Source organism: Xenopus laevis, chromosome 2S, assembly GCF_017654675.1.
Source record: "Xenopus laevis strain J_2021 chromosome 2S, Xenopus_laevis_v10.1, whole genome shotgun sequence".
Lineage (NCBI taxonomy): Eukaryota > Metazoa > Chordata > Amphibia > Anura > Pipidae > Xenopus > Xenopus laevis.
The window spans coordinates 99416542-99437525 of NC_054374.1; the positions used below are offsets into that span (position 1 = coordinate 99416542).

The following is a 20984-nucleotide window of genomic DNA, read 5'->3' on the forward strand; positions in this document are numbered from 1 at the left end:
CACCAGCTCACAATATTTATATACATATTGATAATTCCATAGCTCCAAGGTCTCTGTTGAGTTGATGATGCTGTTAGTAATGTACTTTTTTACATTTTTTTAATGTACACATTCGACATTTATTTTTTTAACAAAGGAATTACAAATACCACCGTGCTGTTGCTTTTTTGTTGTAAGTTTGTTAGTATGGACATTTGCAAGTTTGGTCATTCTGTGTATTTTCTACTCTGCATAGCATTGTGTACTGACAATACAAACATGCAATACAGTCTGTGTTAGCAGAAAATGGGACAGATTTATTATAACGTTAACTGGGGATCCAAAAATATTATCAACACATATCTATTATAAGATTTATAAAATCAGAGATATTACTTCATGTTTTAACAAAGTGACACATTTATGAAAGCTGATACATGTGTCAGTTCAACAGAATATTTTAGGTTATATCCATTGATAGTGCCAAGTGAGGTTCAATAGTAATAAGGAGCACTATTACTTGTCTGAATCCTTGCTTCCATGTGTGATTCTTTATGAAAGAAGTGCTGTTATTGCCTATAAACAGGGGTTTCTCAATTTTGAGCTGTTCGCAACTTGTAATATTATGTTTCTTAATCTCAGGGAAGAGTTATAGAAATGTAAAAGTTCATGATTTTTCTTATCAACTCTTGCATGTGAGCAATGTTGAGAGTGTTTCTTGTTTTCTAGGTATTTATTCATTATTTGCTTGAAATTTCTGGGGAAAGCAAATGCCCTTTCAAATTTGTTGTGCTTTGTGTTTCCAAATAAGGTACATACAGTTGTATAATGGTAACTCAACACTTTAGCTTTCTTAAGTAAGGCGAATGACCAAAGATTTTCATTTTAATGATGATTGGTTTGAATGCACCTTGGTAGGTTGCGCTCCGGAATAAAAATAAGATAAGAATATAGTAGAAAAAATAATATAAAAAAAGCATTTATTTGCTGATTAGTATCCATTTATGTAGTAAATTCTTCTAAACCCTGATATACATTTTGGCATGAAAAAGTGTTGTTTTCCACTCACATATTTAGTTAACCTAATTATTGTCTTGCTTCAAACATGACATATGTTTTAGTACGTCTTTTATACAGGTATAGAATACAGAATGCTCGGTACCTGCGGTTTTCCTGATAATGGATTTTTTGTAATTGGGATCTTCATAAAGTCTAATTGATTACTTGTTTGGTGGAATCAAGTAGGTACTGTGTTAAAAATATACATATTTATCTGTAAACGATCAGAGTGTTTGTGTAGGATGCACACAAACATAGTGAAAGATACATGCACCTAATAATAAAAAAAGTTCATAAACATAATGTTATTAAACATGAATGAATAAAACATTTTTGAGAAACAGGTGTAGCACTTATTCCTAATTTTAATACAAGCCTTAGAGGCAATGGATGGAAAGCAAGTAGCCACACTTATTTGATGGATTGTAGTTATGGAGCTTATGTGGGGAAAAAAGTGTTATCCATACATTCACTATATTTTTATTATATGTGCTGGGAAAAAAACTATTTAGGCTTAAAATAAACTAATCTGTTTTTTGCACAAATTAAATTTCTAATATTCTAACTAATTTCCATAAGGAATAACTCTCCATTCTGACTCTCTCAGCTCGTTGAGATTATCTGATCATTTTCAGGCAGAATGACAATCTCTCACAGCTCTTGCTCCTCAATAAATGTCTCACTATCAATGTTTCCTAACATGCTGTAGAATGCCAAAGACCCTGCGAAGTTTAATCTTCTCACTAGGTAGTAGAGCAAATGTTTTTTCAAAGTATTGCATAAGCATGATATACAAGAGTTATTTCTCAGTGCAGAGACTCACTTACTTCTGAGAACTTTGCTGTATGTCAGGCCTACAGGAGGAGAATAGAGTATACTATTATTTACAGATTTCAATCATTTGACATTGCATCATTGAGATATGTGTACAGTAAACAATAAAGTATTGTGCCCATAGAAAATATGTCCATTTATAGTGTTATAGTTAAAATATTTTGATGCTAGCGTTTGCATGGGATCTAACAGAATCTGGTGAAAGGGCAGAATCATTAACAGAAAATAGCCTTTTACTTATATTTTTCAATGATATAGTTTACCTGCCTCTTAAACGGGCATCTACATTTCATTGAATATTGGTTTACATTTTATTTTGAAGGGCAATTATTAATGGAGTATACTTAATCCATCTGCAGGAAACACCACTGCAGATTGTAAATAGTAGGAGGCAGCAAACAGACGGCAGGGATGGACAACATGTGTTAACATTTCCATTTCAAAGGTGTTATTACTTTGTGCAGCACGTCTTTTTTTCTTTGATGTTGTAAGTTTTCTGAGAACAATATGTAAATAAATTTGTCATTGTTTATGTTAATTGTGTGTATCTGCTTTCATTGAAGGTCATTTGAACCTTCCACTATATTGTAATATTTAACATTTATGCTGGCATTCAAGTTAAACATAAACAGGTTATTTTTTTACATATAACATTAGCTAAGCTAGATACTTTGTTTTAAAATAACCATTTCAGCTTTTTTACAAAACAAAAACTCTGGTACCATGTTAGCCAGTGTCAAAAATAACAAATAAAAAGTATTATAGAAGTGAAGATCACTTCGACAATACTTTTGTATTGATGATCACTTTCACAATCCTTTTGTATTTGTTTGTTTTTTCATTACCAAAGAATGGTATTGTGCTGCTTTGAAATGATAGTACTATAATAAAGCTTCCTTTTATTGCCCTGCATTTTATTTGATGTTTGATCATGAAGTTACCTGAGCTTCTGGATCGACATCTAACAATATCCTGTATATTTGGAATATAAAGGTCATGATACAAGACTGAGTAGTAATTAAGATTCTCACGGTACAGTAGCTCTGAAACCAGTGCAATTGGCATCATAGCGTAATGATCAACCCTGTAGCATCAGCTTCTATGAAATGTGAACCTCATTTTCTGCCTGTTAACTTGTGACAGTCCCTAGGCTTATTTTCTGAACAGCTTCCCAGACCACACTGAGTATGTCAATGGCAGGTTTCAAAATCCAAGATGGGGACATAGTAACATACTGTAGTAAGTTACTGTAGTTCGAAAAAAAGACACATGTCCATCAAGCTCAACCTTTTAAGCCTATATATAACCTGTATAACTGATGCAGTTGATCAAGGAAGGCAAAAAAGAAAAACATTTGAAGCTTCTTCAATTTGCCTCAGAGGGGGGGAATTCACTCCTGGTTCCAAGATGGCAATCAAACTAGTCCCTGGATCAACTTGGACTATGAGCTATCTTCCATAACTCTGTGTATTCCCTCACTTGCTAAATAGCTATCCAACCCCTTCTTAAAGCTATCTAATGTATCAGCCTGTACAACTGATTCAGGGAGAGAATTCCACATCTTCACAGCTCTCACTGTAAAAAACCCCTTCCAAATATTTAGACTTAACCTCCTTTCTTCTAATTGGAATGGGTGACCTTGTGTCAGCTGGAAAGACCTACTGGTAAATACAACATTAGAGAAATTATTATATGATCCTCATATATTTATACATAGTTATCATATCACCCCTTAAGCTCCTCTTCTCCATCGTGAACAAATGAGGAACCAGTTAATGAAGGTTTCCTTCTTGATAGTCCCAATTCTAGAAATTATAGTAATACAACTAATGATGCATGGTTCACACATGAGGAAATTCAAAAGAGACTAGAACATGTTAAGATAAACAAAGGTCCGGGGCCAGATGGTACTTAGCGAGCCTAGCTCTGTGCTTGCCAAACCTCTTTACTTAATTATTCAGGATTTTTTGAGGTCTGGCATAGTGCTGAGAGACTGGTGCATTGCTAATGTGGTGCCGCTATTCAAAAAGCGATCCCGTTCTCAGCCTCAAAACTATAGGCCAGTTAGTCTGACGTCAGTGGTAGGAAAGCTTTTCGAAGGGTTAATAAAGGATAAGATACTGGACTTCATAATACTATGAGTTTGTGCCAGCATGGTTTTATGCGTAATAGATCTTGCCAGACTAACTTAATTTCTTTTTATGAGAAGGTAAATAGAGACCTCGATTCTGGAATGGCAGTGGATGTGATTTACTTAGACTTTGCTACAGCATTTGATACAGTGCCACACAGAAGGTTGCTGGTTAAGGAATGTTGTCCTGGAACATAGTATTTGTACCTGGATAGAGAACTGGCTAAAAGATAGACTACAAAGAGTGGTGGTAAATGGAACATTTTCTAATTGGACCAGTGTTGTTAGTAGCGTACCGCAGGGCTCTGTACTAGGTCCCTTGCTTTTCAACTTGTTTATTAATAACCTGGAGGTGGACATTGAAAGTAGTGATGGGCGAATTTGCGCCGCTTCGCCGAAAAATTCGCAAATTTCCCATGAAATTCGCAAAACGGCGAAAAAAACACGAAACGGCGCCGGCGTTTAGTTTTTGACGCAAATTTTTTTTTGACACCAGCGAGCGTTTCACACGGGCATTTTGCTAATTTTTTCGCTGGCGGCGAATCGCGCAAATTCGCGCCTGGCGAATAAATTCACCCATCACTAATTGAAAGTACTGTTTCTATTTTTGCAGATGATACTAAATTGTGCAGAACTATAGGTTCCATGCAGGATGCTGCCACTTTGCAGAGTGATTTGTCTAAGTTGGAAAACTGGGCAGCAAGCTGGAAAATGGGCAGCAAACATTAAAAATTTGTCCTAGTGAATGTGGGAGGTGGGGGTTATTCTTCCACTGTACAGAGGACTAATACAGCCCCATCTAATATGCTGTACAGTTTTGGGGGTATATTTATCAAACAGTGAAGTTAGAGATTGCCACAGTGAAATACCCCCTCTCTCCATTCATTTCTATGGGGTATTTAAAAGTGCAAAAACGAAGTGATCCCAAAAAAAACGTAAATTCGTCCCACGGCAGTTTTTAAAAGTGCATTTATCAACGGGTGAAAGTTCATCCTTTGATAAATACTCCTTTAAAATCCCATATAAATTAATGGAGAGAGGTGGTATTTCTCTCTAGTTTACTGTGGCAATCTCTAACTTCACTCTTTGATAAATATACCCCTTGGTCTCCAACAGGACATTACTGAATTTGAAAGGGTGCAGAGAAGGGCAACTAAGACCTCCTGTGCACAACTTTAAAGGCCTGAATCATTAATGTTATACAGATACTAAACCTGGTGCATAAAAGATAAAACATGGTATTTCTAGCTATATTAATTTTTAGGGTTTACTTATTCTATGAGGTAGGAAGAGTTATGATCCCGTATAGCAGCTGCTTGAGTCACATCATGGGAGTGCAAATATGCATCACTGTTAGATGATGTATCTGTGTTACATTTCACATTTTAGTCAAACTGTCTCTTGATTTCTCTTTCTAACTTGCTCTTTCTAAACTGGGGCACTTCTAGAATGAAATCTCCCCTATCCTCCCTGCATACTTGCTTCTCTTGAGCTCACATAGGGACAAAGATTAAAGGGAGCTTAACTGCCATCTTCTGCATAATTATTCCCAGCTCTGCTCTTAAAGTTACCAGGGGGGACTCTTTGCTACCCCTGGTAAGGTGCCACCTGAACCAAAGTTCCCTCACCTTGTTTCGTGGCAGAAGAACCTCTGCCTATAGAGTTAAAGTACTAGTGTGCAAGAAAACTAGATTCTACATGTGTATGGCAAAATCAAATGTAATTAGAGGATATGATGGATGAATAAATGTAGTTTCCTGGAAAAATGTAATCTTACTAACACAATACTTTTATAGTTATGGAAAATGTATGCTTTGGATCAGGTGAAATCTCCACAGTTCTACTCAAACTGATACAAAATAACCCTAATGTGAGACAAGTTTTTAGAAAAGACTTGCATGATTAATTTTATATTAATTTACCTATTTAAAGGAGAATAGTGTAGCATATTTTTATATGCTGTATGCGGTCTTGGTATTGTAATTTTGAATTATAATAACAGAACAGTAACATAAAGATCCTGCAAAAAGATACTGTAAATGTAAAAAAAAAAAAAATCAACGCAAGGTATTGCAAAGGGCATCATTTCTGCTTATTGTATCATAATAGTATCAGTATGTGTGCAGACTAAGTTACTTAAATAAAGGGGCAGGGATTACTAGCAGTTAGAAGTTTATGATACTTTTTAAAACTTTACTGACTGCTTGAAGAATGTTCCAATTATTGAGGAAAGTGGAAAAGATTTAAATAATCTGCAACTTTATCATAGCCTTTTGGCTTTGTTCAAATATGGCAGTTTATTAGAATTGATTTGCCTGCCTTAAGCAGTTACTGTACATATAATTGTTCTCTATGGGGTGATAGAGCTCAGTAAAAGTGTTGAGCCCCATATATATACAGTGCCAAAAAGAATGAGTATAGTTTTAATGTTGTATTTTTAAGTCTGTGACTTTTCAAATCCAAGATCCAGATTCTTCCTCAGCACTGAAATGGCTACTGGTGCCAGAATAAGATTGCTTTGCCTTGCTTGAAACAGAAAACAAAATACATTGTATTTATGTTAAACTTTTTTTCTTTCCAGGTGGTGGCCAAACAGTCTCAGTGGTAACTCAGACATTGGTAACAGGAAGCACAATCCCATCAGCAGATATGCCATCATCACTTCTTTTGGAAGTACCTGCCTTGGCTGAATTCAACAAGACCTGTGCTGAGCTAACTGATTGGCTTACGCTGTTAGACCGTGTCATAAAGTCCCAGATAGTGACAGTGGGTGACGTGGAGGAAATCAGTGAGATGATCATCAAACAAAAGGTGGTTGACATGTCAATTCAGTAATTTCTCAAAGACAATATCATAGAAGGAGAGCATGTGATGCTAAATGTTTATGCTTTAACAGTGATGTAGGACCCCATTCAGACTGAGTGTATTTATTAATCGGGCATCAGGTCATTAGTTTAAAAGTTTGGATCAAATAGACACAAGGTTATGATTTCACTGCCTGGGACTGTGTGCTTGAACTGCAAAGGTCCCTCCTTGATCCCAGTTTGTAAGGTTTGGCTACACAGTTAGTTTGTAGAAGATCTCTTACTGTTGTCTTTAAAGCACATTCATATGTTTGGGATACAGAAAAGCTAGTTTATGCATTATACAGCATTTAATCATGTTGCAGCATATTTTACAGGAACATTGCAACAGTAAAAAGCATTTCATGTCACTTTGTAGAAGAGGTGTTGTCCTAGCGTTTATACAGTATTTTAATATGTCTTTAGACATTGATCTGTTTTTAGATCCCGGTTAAAATCCTGTGGCCTTGTACACAAGTCACTTAAAGTCCTTTTTCATTTTATGATATATCAGAATATTTATGATGCCTGCATTGATGGCTGTAAAACCCTTAGAGCACTTTGAATTTGAAGAAAAGCACTAAATAAATTAATGTATTTTTTGTGTTGGGCCAAAGAACATTCAAAAACTACTTTATTTAGGTTTATGAATAGAAGTCATAAAGGGAAAGTAACTGTCCCACACACAAATGTGTGCAATGTGTCAGTTCTAAAGCTCACAGCCTGTTATGAAAAAGTACTGTGTTGTCAAAGAGTAAATAAAGCTAAAATGCTTTTACCAAAGTCCCACTAGCCTTAAAATACAGAACAGGTCATAATTTTGCCTTTAATGATTGTTTGTGTATATCTCATGATTTCCTAAAATCTCCATTCCTACTATAGCGCTCACTGCAGTCCATGACAATGTAACTCTGTCACTGTTTATACACACTATGGGATTATTAGGGACATATTTATCAAAAAGGCGAAATTATGCCGCTTAAAATCACATACAAGTGCATAGAGAATGGCAAAATTTTCCTTTGATGGTCATGAACTCTGGCTTTACTTATTGATAAATATGCCCATTGATGTTCAAAATGCCTAATTCCAGAAGTTTCATTTATATTATCATGTAACTTGTGTCTTTGCCATCCAGGGAACAAAAAGTGGTTCTACAAAACCTCCAAAAAAATCACAAATATTAGCACACATGAACAAGTTAATGCTATAGCAACTAAAAATATTCAGTTATAAATGTCAGCATTATGTATATTTACCTTAATACATGCTTATTGTGCTCTGTTGTGAGTCATAGGACAAAATAAAACCAAAGTGATTTCCTTTTTCAGTCACTGAACTAAATGAAGGCAGACACTGTAGTAGCCATGGGATTAGTGATAGATTGCTACATCACAAGAAAAAAAGGCTTGGCATAAAGACAGAAACTGTATAAAGTGATACCCACTAGAAGGCTAGGAAAATATAAATCCGTGCAGTCCATTAGGTTGAGGTCACCTGGGAGAGCTATGACAAATAAACATTGAATCAAAGAATGTGCTTTGCATGGGTTTTCGAAGGAGAGACTTACCAGTAGTAACTTGTGATTCTAATTTACTAAATAGATGTCAAGATATTTACTGTGCCAAAAGTACTGCAGGATCCTCTTGAAAGTCTATACATATACTCAGATTACATTACCACTGAAAGTATTGTGTTGTGTTTTTTTCTTCCTGTTTTGTCTTTGGCCTGTGCAGAAAAACTGACTCTATGTGAAATGTCCTAATATAACAGTGATTAATATTATGGATTGCAAGCATGACATTTTAAAGGGACAGAGTAAAATATAAAAGTCAACAGGATATTTTTGTAGACTTTTAAACTTTGATCCAATCACAACTAAATGACACTTTTTCTAACCATGCAGTATTAAATATAGAAGAAGCTTTAATAGCGCTGATTGCTATAGTTACATAGTTAGATCAGGTTGAAAAAAGACCAAAGTCCATCAAGTTCAACCCCTCCAAAGGAAACCCAGCTTCCATATATACACACACTGACCCCTCTATACACTCACATAATATATATGTACTTATAGAATAACTTGAATTTTGTGCTTGTCCAAGAAATCATCCAAGCCATTCTTAAAGGCATTAACAGAATCAGCCATCACAACATCACCCGGCAGTGCATTCCACAACCTCACTACCCTTTTTGTGAAAAACCACCTACCCTGCTTCAAATGAAAGTTCTTTTCTTCTAGTCTAAAGGGGTGGCCTCTGGTACGGTGATCCTCTTTATGGGTAAAAAGGTCCCCTGCTATTTGTCTATACACTCTATGCACCCCAACAAAATGTAATTAGTTATTAAAAACTGTGGTTATCCTTTTTATTAAGCTCTTATATCTACCACTCAGCACCTTCTGCCTCTTAATTACATTTAGATATCTTAGACTAGTGGTGTAAACAATAATATAATTTAGATAGATGACCCCTGACACTATAGAGACCCATACTTCTTTATTGTTTCTCTAAATATTCATTTGGCAGCAATTTAATATTGAGGGAATATTCCAAAACCATACAATGAGCTTTCCATGCAACAAGGGATAAAGCATTAATAAGCACTCAAGCTCAGATATAAATCTGGATGATTTTTTGGAAGAAGTAACTCGACCGGTTGAGAATTTAGCTAGTAAAATATGACTGTGAAGCCTGCTTGCTTATATAGCTCCTATAGCCTTCCAGGAAGCCTGTAGAGACACTGTAGCAAATATCATAACATGAACGTCTCCTTTTCAAACCATGCAGATTCCTGGGCAATGTATATTGTATATTGTGTTAATTAAGATAATGTTACTTTTGCAAATTGGAGCCAAAGATTATTCAGTTTTCACGATGAATTATTGCTACGTTTCTGTAAAAACGTTTTTATTTAAACACCTTCACGTTAGGCATTTTATTGTTATACGGAACCTGTGTTAAGGTGTATGGACCCTCATGTTCGCTGAACTATCTTGCCTAATGTTCAGTGCTTCAAAACTTCAGCAAATTCATATAGACCACATATTTTGTGGAATGAGGTGATTTATTCAAAAATGTAAAAGTTACATAGCCAGCATGTTATGTGCCCACTACTGATGGACAAATCTGACCTATTTCGCTGAAACTATGTGAAACGGCTAAAAATTAAAAAAAAAATTCAACACCTATCAATTTTTTTGAAGCTCTAGAATTTTTCCATCTATGGGCATCTTTTTTGTGGCGAAACCTGGAGAAAAATTTCACTCATTACTAGTGCCCACTATATATTCAAGTAGTGTGCCTGATTTGCTACATCAAATCAGAGGAAATACACTGACCTTATCTTTGGAACTTAAAATATTAGACCAGAGAAACAGATGATCACCACTCCCTGTTTTTCAAGGCTTTGCCAAACAAACCTAGGGGCTGATTCACTAAGGGTCGAATATCGAGGGTTAATTAACCCTCAATATTCGACTAGGAATTAAAATCCTTCGACTTCGAATATCGAAGTCGAAGGATTTACCGCAGATAGTTCAATCGAAGGATAATTCCTTCGATTGAACGATAAAATTCTTCGAATCGAACGATTCAAAGGATTTTAATCCAACGATTAAAGGAATATCCTTCGATCAAAAAAAGTTAGCCAAGCCTATGGGGACCTTCCCCATAGGCTAACATTGACTTCGGTAGCTTCGGTAGCTTTTAGAAGGCGAACTAGGGGGTCGAAGTTTTTCTTAAAGAGACAGTACTTCGACTATCGAATGGTTGAATAGTCGAACGATTTTTACTTCGAATCCTTCGATTCGAAGTCGTAGTCGTAGGTCGAAGTAGCCCATTCGATGGTCGAAGTAGCCCAAAAAAAACTTCGAAATTCGAAGTTTTTTACCTTCGAATCCTTTACTCGAAGTTAGTTAGTATAGTGTCCCATATTAGCCTCCATATTAACAAAATGAATGGAATGCTCATTCATAGGAGTGCCCAAATGTTATTCAGTTAAAATAAGAATTGCTGTTACCAATCTGTTCTAATAAATACAGTAAAAGTCCATTAATAACAGAATCATTCTGTCTTACCTTTTGGCTTGACAGTGTATAGCAACTAAAGTCACTTTAAAAAGAAAACTCTGTTCTCATCAATTGTAGCCCTTTAGCACTGGCATCAGTCACAAGTGCAATGACCTGGAATGAAGTGCTCAAGAATGTTGAATTTAATATTGCAAGTATAATGCTAGGCAGTTTTAGATTATGCTCATTGTCTCATCTATAAGAAACTCTTGATCCTTAACCCTGCTATATTACTTTTAGCACAAGTAGACACATAGCAATTATTGATACTAAAAGTTAAAGGCCTTGTGTTATGGCTGGAACAATGATCTGTTTCAGGTGCATTAAGTTCTACGTGTTTTATTCTTGACTATACAGACTTTTATAGAATTGCAATTTTTTTTATATAGTGAGGACATACTGCTTATGGGTATATAGTTAAGTTGGGTTGAAAAAAGACCAAAGTCTACAATATTATATTGTAAAATTAAAAGAAAAAGGAAAGGTTAAAACTAAGTAAGTCTTATCAGAAAGGTCCACCTAAATATACCAGTAAACACTCAAAGTAATGCCCTCTGTCAAAAGAAAACACTGCATTTATTTCCTTCTATTGTGTACACATGGGGGCACATTTACTAAGTTCGAGTGAAGGATTCGAAGTTAAAAAAACTTTGAATTTCGAAGTATTTTTTTTTGGGTACTTCGACCATCGAATAGGCTACTACGACCTTCAACTACGACTTCGATTCGAATGATTCAAACTAAAAATCGTTAGACTATTCGAACATTCGATAGTACTGTCTCTTTGACTACTTACTTCCGCAGTTTAAACCTACCGAGGTACAATGTTAGCCTATGGGGACCTTCCCCATCAGTTTTCTAAGGTTTTTTTGATCAAAGAAAAGTCCTTAGATCGATCGATTAAAATCCTTCGATCGCAGGATTTGCAGCAAATCCTTCGAATTCATTCGTAGGATTTTACTTTAAGGGTCGAATTTGAGGGTTTATTAACCCTCGATATTCAACCCTTAGTAAATGTGCCCCTATGGTCTTCTGTATCAGACTTCCTGCCTTCAGCTTGAACCTCTTTGCCCCACGCATGAGCATGCTCAGTTTGCTCCTCTTCCTCCTCTTCTCTGCTGTAATCGGAGCCCAGAGCTATAAGAGGGACCACAAATAAAAATAGTACTGTCTCTTTGACTACTTACTTCCGCAGTTTAAACCTACCGAGGTACAATGTTAGCCTATGGGGACCTTCCCCATCAGTTTTCTAAGGTTTTTTTGATCAAAGAAAAGTCCTTAGATCGATCGATTAAAATCCTTCGATCGTAGGATTTGCAGCAAATCCTTCGAATTCATTCGTAGGATTTTACTTTAAGGGTCGAATTTGAGGGTTTATTAACCCTCGATATTCAACCCTTAGTAAATGTGCCCCTATGGTCTTCTGTATCAGACTTCCTGCCTTCAGCTTGAACCTCTTTGCCCCACGCATGAGCATGCTCAGTTTGCTCCTCTTCCTCCTCTTCTCTGCTGTAATCGGAGCCCAGAGCTATAAGAGGGACCACAAATAAAAAAAATAATTAAAATGCAGAAAAAGTTAAAATTAGGGTATTTAAAATTAGGGTTTCACTGTATTAAAAAATGAAAACCAATATTCAATGTAAGCATGCCAGCAAGCAAGAAACCATCTGTTCTATGTTTGAGAACTAGATTACTCTGACAAAGAGTTAGGTAAAGTAGGAACTATAAGAAAACCTTTTCAAGGGCTGAATTGGCTACAGCTCACAATTTTGCTGTTGACTACAATCTTTCTGGAATTATAAAACTCTCAATTGTGAATAAAATACATAGCGGTTTTGCCATAACTAGTGATGACCAAATATTTTCACCAGGCATGGATTTGTGTAGAATTTCTGCATTCCGGCATCTGCAAATTTTTTCTCAAAACTGCGACAAAAAAGTCACAGAGACAATATAGTTGCCACAAGAAAAACGCCCATTGACTTTAATGCATTTGGAGTGACAAAAAATTTTTGCATGCGTACAAATTTGTCAAAAAAAATGGACACCCAATGATTTGAATGCATCTCGCAAATTTTTCTCAGATTTACAAATTTTTCAGTAAAGCGAAACAGGACAGGATTCATCCATCACTAGTCAGAACATCAGAAGATTACTTAGCACATTACACTGCATTTCTAAATTTGATATTCTGAGTCATATGCCTGTTTTTGAACCAGCTGATCACAGTTCCATCTAGACCATTAGTTATTTAACTTGACCTTGGGCTGCACAGGTTGAACAGTCAGCAACAAAACCAAATTTGTCAGAATTCCCAACCACTTAATGATAAGCTCACTGTTGTGAGGATATGTAGAAAATGTGCGATGAGGACAGATTTGAGAAGTTGAGATCTAGACCACAGAAACCCTTCAGTTGCTTTGTTGGAAGTCCATGATCTACAGTGTCAAATTCATATAATGAGCCTTTCTTACGTGTAATTTGTGTCAGGTTAATTGGATATCAAGGACTAAACATGGGACACTGTATCCTAATGCTTTGAAAGAGTTGCATGGCTTTTTGCCTGGAATTCTAGCAAAGCAGAACTTAAAAAGCTTTATTATGTAACATAACATTGGTTCAGTAATTAGAACTAATATGTTTGTGTATTTAGGCAAATACCCCTAAACAGCATAACAATTAAGCAGCCTAGAGTAAAAGTAATGATCCAACTTATTGCTTTGGATAACATTAATCACTGCAGATACAAATGAATTCACTGGCATTAGCTGATACATTGAAGCAACTCTTTATTAAGTTGATATTTGATGCATCTCAAAAATATTCTCTCACAGCATGGATCAGAGACTAAGGTGAAAAATAAAGTTTTGTATATAGGATAACATCAGCACACAGTGCCTGTTTTTTTAATGCCAAATTACTTTTAAAGTCACAGTCCATCCTGTGCTCAGTGCCAGGCAGGTGTATATAGCTTACTTTAGGACCTTTTTTGGATTCCACCACCTCTTGGATTTTCCCTGAAAGTTGGATTTGAACCCTTGCTGTTTGCACTGTCATGTTGCTTCATATATATATTCTGGTGCCTATTCTGACCGCTCAGCTTTTCTCTGGAATATTTTTAATGTTATTCTTTCAGTCTGATAAGGTTAAACCTCTGTAGGTGCTGTTTTCAAATCCTCTGCCGATAATAGCAAACAACCTAGTGATACAAATGGTTTTATATAATGAATTGGTAATAATTATGATAATGCTTCAAAAATATATTTCATGGAATCCATCCTGTGTGAACAGGTATAATTGTAGGCTTGGGTATGAATGCAGCATTTGTAACTCCGGTTCTGCAGAAACATTTAAGATAAAATGTTACTTTTGTGAAATGGATATATCCTTTGGAACAAACTTGGTATATTAATTCTGTATTACATTTTTACTAGGAAAATTGATGTTTTCCCTTAATTCTCAACGCTGCATGCTTTCTGTTGCTTGACAGCTTAACCACATCTAATTAACCAGAAAAATTATTTTTCTAACACTTAAAATAGGTCAAATAATATCCCGCCTCTTGATTCTGAAACTGGAACAACAGGACATCCATTGGAAATTACAGAAGTTTCCTTGTTGCTAGACAACACTCTTCCATTAGGTCTAGTTGCTATAGTTTCTCCCAAATTGAGTTCATACCATGTAGAAAATGACTGTTTCAGAAAAAATTTGCAAACTTTATATAACGTTATACTTTATATAACTTGTGCTAGGAATTAGTTGGCAGAAGGAAGCAGGAACTGCAGAAAGCATGTAGTTTGTGCATAAGAAGTTAATTGAAAATATGAATGCACTTTTGAGATATTGTGTAAGTAGAAATAACAGGGCTTGTATTTTGCCTGAATGTGTGGAACAAAGGAAAGCAAGATGATAATACAACAAGATTAGGGGGTGTGCAGAATAGCGGTACTGTTGACTGTTACGGACACTTCAATTAGTGGGATGGATAAAGATGCTGAAAAACTGTTATTTCTTCTTTTTTTAATTTGTCTCTTATCATTTACTTTTATTTGTCCTTGGAGGATATAAAATCAATAGGCAGTGTGTAAGTAGAAATAGAGTTGCGAAATAGGAAATCACAATCAGTGGCACTTTAGCACTTAAGAAGACAGAGGTTTAACAAGGAAGGTACTCTATGCTGAGAATAGCCAGTGGCCTATAACTGAACCTTCTTTTTAGCTCCACATGGGCAATTAATTTGTAAATAGGAAATGATCCTATTATTTCAACACATCTATATATATCCTAGGCTAGGACCGAAACCTTGGTCCTAGGCTTGGACCGAAACGTTGACCTGTTTTAATGTAACTAAATAAAATTATATTTTTAAGTAAACCCCAGTGGGCACTCATGCTTCTCGGACTTATATGCACACATCTTTATGTGAGTAGCACCTGGGTGGCTTTTTTGATTCCAGTGGAGTGCGGATCACGAATGATTTATATATATACACTTTTGTTCCATGTATACTAATGTAAATCTCGGTCTTTAGTGGTCCATTTGGTATACAATATGCAATACCTAAGCAATTGCTGCATGTATAATAATGTAAATCTTGTTCTTTATTAACATATGTGGTCTACAATATACAGTGTCCGTGGGCTGCTGCTTCAGATGTTGTAGCATATTGGCCATGTGTTCCCAGTTTTAGGCATATAAATAAATTTGCTGATTAGGAAAGTATTTGATTACCCATTCAACAAAACAGTTAATGAATATTATGAGTAAAATACACAAGTTCATAGCTTTTCAGTACTCCTTAGGAAAATGATTACCTTCAAACCACCTGGACATGATAAATGAGCAAAATGTGGCTGTGAAATTAAATAGGAAGGCAATTCTTAGTGACTGTCTCTCTGTTGTCTCTGTTGATTTGCTATTCAGAAATGCAACATTTTATAATGGGATTTCATTACTATGAGTAAAGCTTTTCTAAAACAGTGCACATACAGCAGATTGTCACCTCAGATGTAATATAATTATTTTTTATTGGTTTGCAAGGTGATTTCAGTATAATGGGTTGTACCATTTGATTTTCTTTTTCAATACATGGTCATTCTCTTGTTATATGTTTCCATTACAGCCATTTTCTTTAGCACAGTACAACTGCTTCCAAAACATTTCTGGTTTTAGTAGAGAATTATTAAATCAAATAGAGAGAATTTTGTTTCAGGTCACATAAATCCATGAAAAAAAAACTGTTATGACAGACATTTTAGAAATTTCTATATCACAAATTAAGATAAACATGTGCAGAGTGTAAGAAACCAGATGCAATTTACCGAATTTGTGTCTATAGTCGAGATAAAGGGCTGGATTATAGCACTAATGGGGGAATGTAATATATTTTGTTAGTGCAAAAACTGTTTGCAAAGATCACTGTGAATGTTAGCGACTATGTTTGCCTCCCTTTCGACCAATTACAACTTCCTCACAAAGTTTGCGACCAAATGGCTTTTGCGAACATTCGTAGTGTATTTAATAAAATTTTGCAATCACAAAGGTTATCTTGAGATTAATTATTTAATGAAACTCCGTAACAGGTGTTAATGCTAAACTTTGCCAGCAAATGATTTTACATTGCGAGCAGCACTAAAACATTTGCAAAAACAAAATTTTAAACATGGCTTGCGATTTTTAAATGCATTCCCCCTAAAATGTTGCCTTTCACACTTAAGTAAAGTCATCACTTTTCTCATTAACCAGAGTGGTTCTGAATTGTATTGTACATTTTAAAAGCCAGGCTCCTTTGTGTCTCTGTGCATTGTACCCTGCTCCACATTTTTTATCATTATTATTATTATTATTAACATATATCTATATAGCGCCAGCATATTTTGCAGCACTGTAAAGTAAATGTGTTTATGCAACTAAATCAGATTAATTACATACATAGAACATATGGAGTTACATACATCACAACCAATACCGGTACAAAAGGTGAGGAAGCCCCTGTTAAAAGGAGTTTACAATCTAAAGGTAAGGGAATAAGACACAAGATGTTGGAGTGGGCATGATCAGAATTGAGTGGATGAGAGATGTGGTACTGTATGTGATATTGCATTTGGTAGTTAAGCAGAGTGAGGGTAGGCTTCTCGAAAGAAGTGCATTTTAAGAGATCTTTCGAAAGCAGAAAGATTGGGAGAAAGTCAGACAGACTGTGGGAGAGAATTCCAGAGGAGGGGTGCAGCCCTTGCAAAGTCTTGAATGCGAGTGTGTGAGGAGGTAATGAGAGAAGAGTTGAGTAGCAGGTCAAAGATGTAGGGTGGGGCAGAGTTATGCAGTGATTTGAATGTCAGGGTCATTAATTTGAATTTTATTCTGAAAGGTAGCAGAAGCCAATGTAGGGATTTGCAGAGTGTCATGGCAGAGGAGGAGCAGTTGCTGAGGTTTATGAGCTTCGCGGCAGTGTTCATTATGGACTGGGGAGGTGACAGTCTCTGGAGGGGAAGGTCAATTCAAAAGAGTTACAGTAGTCTAGACGTGATATGACGAGAGAGTGAATAAGAATTTTGGCTGCATCTTGGGTGATAAATGATCGTACTTTGGATATGTTCCTTATATGGAAGTGACATGATTTAATAAGTGACTGGATATGAGAAGTGAAGGACAGGGCAGAATCTAGGATAACCCAAAGGCATTGGGCCTGAGGAGATGGGGTGATAGTGGAATTGTTAGCTATGATGGATACATTAACTTTATTAGGTGCAACAAGTACATTGTTTCTGGGCACAAAAGAATATACTGTAAAGTAGATGCATATATTTAACATATTAAACATTGTTTATAGACACAGTCACTAGTGGAAAAACATTTCTGTGTATTGATGCTGTATTAACGGTACATTTGTCTGCCCATAGGCACAGCAGACTTGCCATAAAAGAATTACATGTGTGTAACACCCTCTTGGCGACCCTGGTGCCAAAGTTGTACCATCTTGCCAACTCGGGTCCTGAGTCCCCTTTGTAAGGTTAAAGGGTACTGGGAAATTCTTCTCTGGCAGTGCCTCCACCTAATGGGATCCGGGAATACACCTACAGGTGGCCCTATTAGGAAAAATATTCAACACACACTTAGTACTGTATAACAAATAACTTTATATAAGAGAAAGGGCAGTTTAAAGGCAAAGTAAAACTGTCATAGTACACATATGTATTTCAAATAGCATGACCCACTACCCTGAGGATCCTGTGACAGTCCAGTCGTGGTACTTCCCTACCAGGCAAAGTCCCGTACTACTCCATTAGCAGATACAGAGTCTCAGTCCTTTATCCCCAATGAGCAAAATTGGTCCCAGGTAGCGCTATTGCCCAAATACCTCTCTGCTGGCCAGATTTGCTCCAACGTGGAAGGCACACAAAAAGCCTATATCACAAACATGGCTTCCACTGGATCCTTACCTTTTCTACCCTCTCACAGGCCACTCACCCGGGGGCTCACGCTGAGCTGGCAGAGAATCCACAAAGGCTCCAGGCCCTCCTAGCCAAGCTCACCCTTTGCTTGATCCAAATGACAATGGCTCCATGCACGGTCCATAGCGCTGGCACATGGTTGCTTAATCCATAGCTGTAGCTGTAGCTCTCAGCACTGTCTATAGCGTGAGCACTCTGAATCCAAATTTGGAATCAGGGAGCTTCAGACCCCTCCTGGTCTAGCTCCCAGGCATTGGGCTGCGGCACCCCGGCCTCAGAGGCCTCCTGCTTCTACATCTGGCTGCTAAAAAAAACTCTCTCCTCGATGAAGTAGTATCCAGCAGTAAGACAGTAAGATCAGTAATCAGTAATGGCTGTGTGAGCACATGGCTCTCCTATTTATAGTCAAGTGGTGCAGCAGAGACACCTAGTGACATCATCTGGTATCATCCATGCTGCACAGACATAAGGGCACCTGCCCCTGCCAGAACCCTAGGAGACCCCATAGCTCAAGTCCAAACAGGGCATTTCCACACCATGTGGTTAAGACCGTAGGGAATAAACCCTACAGGTCCCTACATGTGAATGCTGTTTTTACACTGCAAGTGATGCAATCCCCTCACTGAAAATGATATCTGCCACTTGCACCTGATTTAAAAAGAAAAAAACAAATCCAGTTGGCAAAAATTCATAAAAAATGCAAAAATTTGCCAAAATGCATTGTAGTCTATGGGTGTCAAATTTATCTTGTCGAGCGATGCGGCGCAAAATATATTGTAATACGACAATGTTTTTCAGCCATTGGAGTCTATGGCCCTCATTTTTGTGGCGAAACTCTCCGAAAAATTTCACTCATCACTAGTTTTGACCAATTGAGCACAGTTGAGATGTGAGCACCATATGCAATGCTTGGCTGTCTGCATGCCCTCCGTGCTTGTAAGCTGATCACAATGAAATATTAGTTATCTCCACAATGTCTTTTAAATGATCTGAAGCACTACTGTGTTTCTGTCTGCTCCAGATCTGACCTTTACCTTGCTGTGAGGCTCCCTGTCAGCCTTATTTGTGCCTCAGCTTTTGGCCCTGCACTTAGATCTGCAGAGGCTATGTTTGTCATGTTTGAAGTCTTAAATATAAAAAGTGAACCGGTATTTATGTTGGTAATGTACAAATACACTGCTTTTTCAAGAAGCACATTTTTACGTGATCTATTAGTTATTGATATAATTTACCTTTTCTGCATTCAACAATGATCGTAGCTGAGACATTGTTCTGATTTTACGTGTTATTTGTATATAATTTCCTGGTAAAATGCACGTAGTTCATGGGTACCACATACAGAAAACTAAATGTCATTCCATGTTTGCCACAAGGTCATCGGTTTGCACAGCAGGTGATTAGCATGAGTGCATTATGAATCAAAAAATAGCTGTCTTGAGTCACTCAAATCAAGGATCTGTTCATATTAACAGACAGCATGTAAGTTAATGTATATAATGATAAAGATGCAGAAGGTATATCTAAAACACTACACATGGGTTACTGTGACCTATGCAAAAAAAAGTACTGTGCATTTATTTTCCTATTAGATATGCATGCCTTTAGGCCATATAATGGAAACAACATAAAAGAATACAATAAACAGGGATACCATCAAACTTCAGTCATTTAAAGTCATCCCCCATATGTTATATAAGGCACTAAATTTGCACAGGAGCTGTAACCAATAGCAACCAATAAGATGCTTGCTTTTAAGCAATAAATGCTAATTGCTGATTGGTTGTTATAGGTTAATGCATCAGGTTAATGCATCTGGGCAAACTTATTACATAATGTGGTCTAGCAAAACATATTACTTAGTCCTAGCCTGTCACATGAACTTGGTAATTACACTTCATGCTAGCACTATGAGAGGTTATGATCCGGCCCATGGGTTAGTGTTCTGAAAGCTTGTTCATTATGAATGATACTTCATAATGTGGCAGTTGTAAAGCAAACCCATTGCATTTGGCATAAGAGGAAAGGACCACCAAGTCAACTATAGAAATTACTGTTGCTTTCCATTCTCCCTGGCGACCCACTGGTGAAGCATCAATTATGAACTGTAGGTTATTGCAGAGCTTTTTTTGTTGTTGTTTTTTTTACAGCTTCTTTAAAAAGCATATTTCTGCATATTTCCTTTAGGACATAAAATAAACAAAAGGAAATAGTGGGAATATGTGGTTATTTTTATTTTAGTGTTTCAGAAATGTTTTTTGTAAAATGTTTTACGTTCAAACGGTTGAGGAGAAGCAGGTATTTTTACGGAGGTGATGAAGCTACCCCTGTGTACTCTGTCCCATAGAGAGTCCCTACAACAGAACTGGAAGAAGAAGAGTTAAATCTGCCACAAGTGTCTGCAAAAAGTTAGCAATCATTTTAAGGGGTATGCTCCAACGTAGTTTCCACTTTAGAAGGCAAATGTGAATCAAGTGTAAGTAATTGAAAAGTTTCTTCCCACTGTTTGCAAACACCGTTTTGAGAAAATAGTAGGCAACATATCCAGTTTTTAATTAAAAGCAGATGGAAGATACTGTGCTGCTTTTTTTATATACCCGTTCAATTTTAGCTGCCTA

General features: G+C 36.6%; 1 protein-coding gene across 1 annotated transcript in view; it reads left to right on the plus strand.

Moving 5' to 3' along the window:
- The window catches only part of dmd.1.S (dystrophin, gene 1 S homeolog), a 935293-nt gene that overhangs the window by 502824 nt on the left and 411485 nt on the right, over positions 1-20984 (plus strand). The window contains exon 51 of the mRNA XM_041584187.1: positions 6585-6814. Coding sequence (XP_041440121.1) covers positions 6585-6814 — 230 coding nt within the window. The remainder of the gene's footprint in view (positions 1-6584; positions 6815-20984) is intronic.